At 34.8% G+C, this 9,105-nt stretch overlaps 1 protein-coding gene and 1 long non-coding RNA gene across 2 annotated transcripts; one reads left to right on the top strand and one right to left on the bottom strand.

The window, feature by feature from the left end:
- The first annotated feature begins 6 nt into the window (after positions 1 to 6).
- Positions 7 to 405, top strand: LOC110680418. Its single transcript, XR_002502871.1, has 3 exons — positions 7 to 72; positions 138 to 282; positions 342 to 405. It is a non-coding gene; the product is annotated as an uncharacterized LOC110680418 (long non-coding RNA).
- Positions 406 to 7,591: 7,186 nt separating this feature from the next.
- LOC5580256 lies at positions 7,592 to 8,833 on the bottom strand. Its single transcript, XM_021856217.1, has 4 exons — positions 8,614 to 8,833; positions 8,358 to 8,553; positions 8,134 to 8,293; positions 7,592 to 8,067 (listed from the first exon to the last, which is right to left on the bottom strand). The coding sequence occupies exons 1-4, from the start codon at positions 8,625 to 8,627 to the stop codon at positions 7,592 to 7,594; spliced, it is 846 nt and encodes a 281-aa protein (XP_021711909.1). The 5' UTR covers positions 8,628 to 8,833.
- Between the last annotated feature and the right edge of the window lie 272 nt (positions 8,834 to 9,105).

The following is a 9,105-nucleotide window of genomic DNA, read 5'->3' as shown; positions in this document are numbered from 1 at the left end:
TTCAAGCCCGTTAGTGACATCCAACATCTTTATTACAACAGGAAAGGATTTCATAGTTTGAACGTTATGCTCGTAAGTATTAATTACCATTGAAAATACTTCCAACATAGTTTAACGGTTATATTGATCTGTGTTAGGTCTGTGATCACCAGCAAATGATTCGTTACGTTGATTCTAACAGCCCAGGTGCCAATCACGATTCATTCATTTGGAATAATAATCAATTAGACGCTACATTGAATCAACGGTATCAAAATGGGGAGACCAATACATGGCTTTTAGGTGAAATCTTACAGTTGATCATGATGTATATCCAAAACTTATCTTGCTTTCGTTTTCAGGTGATGCTGGTTACCCTTTAAAGCCATATCTGATTACACCATTCCGCACGTCTACAAATCTTTCCGGGCTCCTCGAGGGAAACCAAATTCAATGAAATTCATTCAAAGACAAGGATGATAGTCGAAAGGACCATTGGTGTAATGAAGAATGTTTTTAGATGTATTTTAACAGGTCGTCAGTTGCATTATAAACCTGAAAAAGCAGCAAGAATTATAAATGTGTGTTGTGCTTTGCACAACCTAAGAAAAAGGTTTAATGTACCTGACGAAAACATTCAGGTAGAGCAAACGAATGATGATCAAAATCCTCCATACGATGGTGAACTTGATGCGTCGGCCACCGAAATAAGACAAGAAATAATGTTCTCCATTACATAAACCTTGAAAATAAAAGTAAATAAAATGTAAATTTGCAATAACTGCGACCTTTTTTTCCAATCCAATGTTTTATCATGTTAGGAAACCAGTCCTATTTTGGGCACTTTTGATTCGATTTTAGGGGCAGAGGGTCTGGCTTCAGAGCCATGCACAGCTTCTAATGATGAGTGCTTGCACGGGAGAGTTCGCACGTGCTCTGACGACTCAAAACCAACGGTTCGTTATGATCGATACTACTCGACATAGTTCCAAACTGTGAAGTTAACCAACCTTTGATGTCTGGGAGGAAATTTTCTGGATTCCATGTTTGAATTTCTTCTGTGGTGTTCCCAAAATCCTGGGAATTTCCCTAGGAAAAAGTCAAAAAGCCGAAATTTAGCGTGACATAATTTGTATACCATCTCAATGTTTGATCCAGATGTATAGAAACTTGCAACTATTGCACTCTTTTTGTCAGGGGCCGTATTTTTCAATGTGGGGGTCCTGGGCTACAGGCATGTATGTGCCTTATTCCCAGATTTATTTATTTATTATTTTTATGCTATAGAATGAACTTAAAAATAATTTACCTATTTTTTTTTGTTAACTGTCAGGCAACATCATATGAAATCAAACATATTGTTAAACTAATTGAAAAGCAGGAGGTGGCGTACTCAGAGTGAGAGATTTATGAAGGCAATTCAACAGTCTTTGAAGATGCTATTTTCAAGTTATTGCTAACTTGGTAATCAACTATATGGCGATTTTTGACGATATCTTATGTAAATGAGCATGTGAACCATTTATTTTAGGCCACACAAGCACAACCACATTCCTGTGCACTTCAGCTAATTAAAAAACCCATGCCCGATTGGATTAGGTTTCACGTAGTTTTTGGGTAAAATAAATTATAAGTGTAATCAAAAATTTCTCAAACATGTTAACTGGACTCCTAAAATCAATTATATGTTAAAAAAACAACACACTTTCGATTTGAATTTTCATTCACAAGCATATGAGTTTAATAAATATGGTTTTACATAGTTCTTGGGTAAAATAAGTTTTGAATGTAATCAGCCTATTGAGTCTATTAAGTGTAAATGTCTATTTCTACTCGAACATGTTACGTAAATTTCAACTCATCTGTTTAGTTCTTCACTTATATTCAAAAAGTTGATATCACCTCATCAGTTTTTTTCAAATACAATAATATGTGAAGGTGCCTTAAATTTAAGGCCATGGCCCTCGGGCCCGCCATATAAGGGGCCCCACAAATGATAACACAAAATAATTTTAATTAAACTTCTAGGAACAGCTGTAATCCAGTGAAGTGGTATCTAGTTTTACGAAACACATCTTAAGTTTGAAATATTATAGGTGATTACAAAACATAAAAAATAACGGCAAGGATAGGCAAAACAAATCAACGTCAAAACCAAATACTGAAACAAAAAATTCAAATTTTTAATGGAAAGGTTTCAGTTAACTCCACACAGAGGCGCGTCCACGTTCGAAGCCATAGGTAGGACAAAAGTTGGCAAATATGTTGTGCACAGTGAAGCTAAGAAGAGTTTAAATCCTGGACTGGAAATTGAAAGTTATTATATTTAAGGGCCTCAAACGCAGTTGAGTTGAGAAAATTCTACTGTTTCAAAGCGTTCTTGTGATATTTTCCGCTTAACAAAAAGAAATATAACATAATTCTTAGAAAACTAGCTTGTTTTTTTTTTTGATCCCATACAATTGTATAGAATGTAATTGCTGAAAAAGCTTCATAGTAGATTTTTTCAAAACTAGGTTTTTGTTACTGACACCCCTTTGTTTCTAAAGCCACCCCAACCCCCATTTTCATGCCATTCGTTACCACAAGACTAAGGAAGCTTGGCAATTATCGTCTTTATAGGGCTGGTAGCGATCTTAAAAATAAGAAGTTGTAGATCTCTTGCTAGAAAAAAAGGAACGTAAAAAGATATGAAAAGAGGCGAAAAAAGACCAAAAAGGAAAAAACAAACAAAAACAGGAGCCAAGGAGATAAAAGTTTGATTCTTCATGGCATCAGAGCAGACATTCTCTAAGATCTAAGACTTTTTTTAGAAGTTCTCGTGACATTATTACAAGTTTTCCTGTATGTGTGTTTTCATGATTTTCTCAAGGAATTTCATCAGAAGTTTATTTAAGTATTTACCAAAATGTTCAGGTATTACTCCGGAAATTTCTGAAGGAGTTCATTATTTCAGTGTTTTCCAAAGGATTTCGAATTCAACCTGGATTGTTGCAAGGAGAACCACAGAAAAGTAATTTCTTCAAGAGTGTTCTAACTTTTTCAACATTTTGTTCAGTGATATATTAATCGATTTCCCTCGGACATCCTCAACATATCAAAGTCAATCGGCCAAAATGTCTTCAATTCAATCAATAATCTCTGCAAACATTTCTTTGGATTTCTTTTGATATTCTCTTGCAAGATTTACATAGTAAACACGGGATTTTGCTAAAGATATATTCGGCAATTGCTCCAGAGATTCATGCTTAGATTTCTTCAGAAATTCCTCCAGCTATTCTTAGAAATTTTCTCAAGTAAGTCTTGATAGTTTTCTCAGGAATCATTCCAGGAATGTCTCCAGGTAAATGTGAATTTTCCAGAAAAATAAATCCATGAAGTATTTCTAAAGAAAATCCTAGAGTAACTTCTGAGAAAACCTTTGTGTAAGTTTTACAGCCACTTTTAATGAACAAGAATCTTTCAAATAACTCCTGAACTCTTGAGGAAGTTTTAGAAGATTTCCTGGATAACGTGCTAAAAAAATTAAAAAAAAATCATTTTTTTCTCGGGACACTATTCCGCAATTTTTCGAAAATCATTGGACAGAATCAGGAATAAGTGGAAAAAAAAATGCTGTAGTATAAACTGATGTGAAAATCTAATCCAACTTTTGAAGATCGCAAGGGAATTTTTTGAGAATTTTTTTTAAGAAATGATTGGTAAAACTGGAGGAGTAATACTTTGATGAAATGCTGGAAAAATTTTTAGAAAAAAAAGAAATAGATTTTTTCGAAACATCCCTCAAAGATTTTTTCTGGGAGGAAACGTGGATGAATTCTTGAAGGAATCCACATGAACAGACAATTCCTCTGCCTGTCTTGTAGAGCTGCTTGAACATAACCTTGAACTATTTTTTTTTTCAAACACTCTGGAATAAACCTGTGTGGATTTCATCAGAAGAAATTCTGAATAAATCTTTGGAAGATCTCCTAGAGCAATAACTGGAGAATTTGATTGAAGGATCAGTTGAAAATTATGTTTCCCTATCTATTTCTCGATAACAAATGGTTGACCAGCAAAATTTCTGTGAATTTGTGTAGATTCTTTTTTGCTTCAAAGTGACCTGGCTAATCACAAACAGTTTCTGGAGGAACTGAAGATGCTTCAAGACAATGTTTCATAACGCAGAAACTCCATCAAATATCTCGTTGAAATTTCGTCATCAATTCAGCAAAAAAACGTCATGATCTGCTCTAAATATTTTTATGAATGATATTGCAAAATATCAGTAGGAATTCGATCGAATCATTTTTCAGTAATTAACTAAGAACTACCTCCAGAAATTTCAACGTCAATTGTTGCTGAATCTGATGCTATTTTCAGAAATGTTCCAGCACGTCACAATTTTTAGCTACAGGTCGCCAAAGTTGTGTAAAACACTGGTTTTATTGATGTTTACATAAAATTTAAAGTATAATTTATCAAACTTTTTTTGTGATATAATACCACCAAGAATAGCACTTAAACTTTCATTTTAGATAAAATTTGGTTGAAATTGTACGATTCAATTTAGATTGAACCGATTTTTTCAACATGTTGGCAGTCGCCATACAAAATAGGGTCCTAAAGCCCTGTCCCAATATTAATGCCAAACGCTTATGTTTAGGCCAAAAACACATGTTTACTCAATTTTTTCATGTTTTTCATTTGTTTAAATACAATTAAACATTTGTTTTTATGTTTTCATAGATTTTGTCACACCCCTTGGTTTAAACTCAAATTTTGGGTGTGTTTTGTTTTCCGTGTCCCTTCAGAAATGTCACATAGGAATAACCCCAATGCTAAAACTAAAACCCCTGTGGTATTTTTGTCGACTAAGCAAACGTCAAACATGATCTCAAGTGTCAAGGTTCATTTATGGATCAAATTTTTAAATTAAAGTTTCAATATGATATATCCGTTATTTCAGCGGGAAAAATTGCTAAAGTAGTTGCAGTAACATGCTCTTTCGTGTTTTTAAATAAAAACAAGATTTCATTAAACATTTTAGGACCCTATTCATCATTTCTCTTATATGGGAAAATACAAAACTTTTTTAAGCATAAAAAAATAACTTTTATGCATCGAAAATATTATAAACTTTGTTGATAAGCATTGTTATACACATAAAATTAAATTCTGTGGCAATTTAAGCAAATAAATTGCTTTACAAACTGACAAACTTATATGCAAGTTGGCTGATGTTCTCAAATTTTGCCTTTTCAACAGCGTGAATAGCGGTATTTTGATGCTTGAGACAAAAACGTGTTCCGCAGTGTAATCATCCAAAGATTCTTAATAATTTTATGATGATTCTCCATGGATGCTTCTCAAGAAATACCTCCAGGATTGTTTATATAGAACAATTCTTTGGCTGTTCTACCCAGGCGTTTTTGTGCGTAGTACATGTCCTATCCACTACCCGCGCTACTGACTCCACAATATTTAAAAAAAAATCAGAAAAACTTTATGTTCGTTATCATAGCTCCAACAGTTTTAAGCACTTACTGAATTTTCAATTTTTTTCAATAAGGATTCCTCAGAATCTGACCTGGTTTTTTCTCTTGAGTATTTCAAAGACCTTCCGATGGAAGTCCTTGTAATACTACGCCAGGTATTAATGTCCTAAATTTTATTCATGATTTTCTCAGAAAATTCCATCAAAAGCAATAATGCAGGCATCTCTTTAAAGTTTCCTTCAGGTATACAGTTGTGTTCAAAATAATAGTAGTTTAACCGATTTTCATAAAAAATGCTCAACTTAGGCATAATGTAACTTCGTTCCACCACGAGCAATCAGCAAAAAATGTTGGCAGAGAACTACAAATATCCTCAATTTTATCATCACAAAATTTAAACAAAGCTTAAAAAGTTAAGCACCAAGTGAAATTGCTAAAAAAAATAGTAGTGGTAAGTAGTAGGCCCGGGACATTGGCTCCCTTGGCACCCCCCTATCCCCCTCAATCCGGGCCTGAGCACAGCCAAGATTTGGTTCTGGGGGGTTGTTTGTAAATTTGAAGGTATTCAATTATATTTTAGTTTTAGTATTTTAGTAGTCCAAAAGTTCAACCTTAGATATATAATCAATATTTCCATAAAAACAATAACAGCTAAAAATAAACATATACCAAACAGTCTACCTTCAGAATATTGGGAACACGAACTTGTAGTTGATTCTTTATTTAGAACATTCTCTAGAATTTTCCAAGGAAATTTTTAAAGAATTTAACAATGATGTATAGAGAAAAATGTCAAGGAAATTCCTTAGAAATTATTGAAGCAAATTGAAAAACTCCTAAGGGAAGGTTCAAATATGGCGATCATTGTTTTTTGAAACTAGACCCCCCTTCCACTCTGTCACGCTTTTGTCAATATTTAATACATGCACGGTCACACTTTCATAGACCCCCCCTCCCGCAAATGCTGAACGTCATTTTTGAATGATTCCTAAAGTAACTTTCGATGAAACTTCCTCGATAAGCTCATGCGAGGATCTCTGAAAGGAATCCTGGGCTCTTGAGCATGTCATAGAGGTTTGCCTAAATACATAATTAGGATAACTAAAAAAAAATAGTTGGATATTTGTATAATATCATTTAGGATAAACTCTTTGAAAAGCATCGGATGGAATATTTGAAGAAATTTGTGCAGGAGTTGTCGGAGAAATTACTAAAAGATTTATTTAAGAATTCATGAAAATTTAACTTGGAAAATTAGTTAAAAATTATATGAAAGAACTACAAGAGCAATCTTTGGATGAAATGCTGAAGAAAGTCCATGAGGAATCCCACGTCGAATCTGTAGATAAATTGTACGAAGAATTTTCAACAGATTTCTACGAATCCATCGATGCATTTTTTAGCATTTCCTAGGAGTAGCCGTAGATTAATTGTTAAAGAAATTCATATTAGTTTTATGTTACTGTGATAAACGGTTGTGGGTTTTCTTGGAAGAAGTGCTGTTGAAAATCTTTAAGAGTAACAACTCTAAAGCGAATCCAAGTATAGTCTCTGAAAAAAATAAGAATTTACAGGAGTAAATTCTGGAGAAATTCCTCTAAGCATCCATTTAAAAATTACAGGAAGAATTTCTAGGATAATTGGTGGAGAAATTTCTGAAGGGGTCCTTGAAAGTATTCTAGAAGAAATCTGTGGAAAGATCACTAGAAGAATTTCACAACAATTTTCTCGAATAATCGTAGAACAAATTTCTAAAGAAAATCCTGTCGCGTAATAGTTTCTGATAATTTTGCTCGACTTGTCGAGTCTAGTACACGACACTGAAGACGGCCTTACAGTTGAGGTCGAAATACGCGTATCTGTCACAGGATACAAACTCTAGTGGAATCAAATGGTATAGTACTAAATTTGGTTTTTTCATCTACTTATAGGTATTCTACGAAACAGCTCGAAGATTTATTATGAAACTATGAGATTTTTATAATCAGTTGTAAATTTCACCAAAATCAAATAAGAAATAATGTTGTTTGCGTTTACTAAATAAGGGTTGAAAAAACATACAGTTTTCTTTTCAAATTTAATTTCAGATTTTATTCATGTGCATTTTATTCATTGAACCGTTATACAAACCACTACTTCCTTTTCTCTCTACGCTCGAGAATTTGCAATTTTTGCTTCTTGTACTTTAGCAGCTCAATTTTAAGCTCCAAGTCAGACTGCCGATCCTTTTGTTTTTGTAGTAAATACGCGCGCCGGTATTTCGATTCTTCCTCTCGTAGTTTGAATGCTTTTCGAGCATAACGAGCACACTCTGTGGTATTTTCAACAATTTGCTTCAAATACTCGGTCTGTCGTGTAAGTAACTCTTCACGAACATCGTTCATCGCCCCATGCTTACGTTTTGAACTGCGAGAGCTGCTGGCATTTTGCTGGTTGCTGGCCTCATTCTCCCGCTCCTCCCTAATTATCTCGTCGATTGGTTCGTTCTCGTCTGCCAATGTACTTGACAGCAGCGGAGATCCTGGCGGGGACGAAATGTGATGAAGCTGGTCAGTATCCTGAGAAGTCTGCGCAGATCCTACTTGACGCGGTAATCCAAATGCTGGAACTAAATTGAAAATTCTTGATGAATCCTCCTTGGACTTAAATTAATCTTTAAAAGCGTTGGACTTACCGGAGTGGTTTACCATTTTGTCCAGAGACAACAGTTTTACGACTGTCTCTTCCGTAGGGGACAAAATTTTCATTGAATTTGGCCCACCACCAGTGGCGTTGACTTCACGTTTGTTATGAGCCAGTTTATTTTTAATTTTCAATTTGTAGTCGGTCCAAACCTGTAAAATAGATGAAAATATTGAGGACGTTTTACACAAAACAATAATTGTTTCAAAATTTCACCTTTTGCCAATCTTTGACTGTCCTGGTCGGAGGACCCAGACTATTCAATCCGACCGTCAAATCATGCCAAATACTGGTGAAGGTGTTGGAAGAAATTCCGGTTGCCTCACAAAATTTGAGATCTTTTGCTAACTTCGGATTAGCCTCCATCCTGTTAACAAGGAACTCGAACTGTTTACGGTTTGTAACGCGTACCCTAAAATTCATAATTATATTGATAATTAAACAATTTTGACCAAAAAGATAAAACACTTACCGTTTCGCTTCCATTTTTTTAGCCTTTGAACTGTTCTCGACTACCCCAAACGTGTCGACAAATGTCGCACGAAAATGTCACCTCAGCACGACTGTTGTCGATACGCGTCGACTGTCAGAATGAAGAGCAAGTTCATTGGTGTTCATCTATGTCGACATTTGTCACCACATTCGCCTACGGGAATCGAGTGACACAAACGACTCGACACGTGTCGCGTCACACGAGACGCAGAATAAACACGATAATATGTCAGTTATTAAACAGTGCTAAATTTGTTCAGTTTGATTACATAAATGCATGCCTTCAAAGTTTGTACGGATAATAAATGGACACTCTGGCTGATGTTGGCGCTGCAGTGCTAAATTTGTTCAGTTTGATTACATAAATGCATGCCTTCAAAGTTTGTACGGATAATAAATGGACACTCTGGCTGATGTTGGCGCTGCAGTTGGTTACCCTATGAAATCTTAGGATCAATAAGGTCCTAAAGCC

This window comes from Aedes aegypti, unplaced genomic scaffold (genome assembly GCF_002204515.2).
Source record: "Aedes aegypti strain LVP_AGWG unplaced genomic scaffold, AaegL5.0 Primary Assembly AGWG_AaegL5_hic_scaff_1345_1361_PBJ_arrow, whole genome shotgun sequence".
In the NCBI taxonomy this organism is placed as follows: Eukaryota; Metazoa; Arthropoda; class Insecta; order Diptera; family Culicidae; genus Aedes; species Aedes aegypti.
Note: the sequence above shows the minus strand (reverse complement) of the source record. Positions and strands in the feature narration are given on the sequence as shown.

Coding starts and splice junctions, on each gene's coding strand:
- LOC5580256 (XM_021856217.1), bottom strand. Junction 8,294..8,357: donor CAGTCAAAGATTGGCAAAAG/GTGAAATTTTGA, acceptor TCTATTTTACAG/GTTTGGACCGACTACAAATT. Junction 8,068..8,133: donor CAAAATGGTAAACCACTCCG/GTAAGTCCAACG, acceptor TTTTCAATTTAG/TTCCAGCATTTGGATTACCG.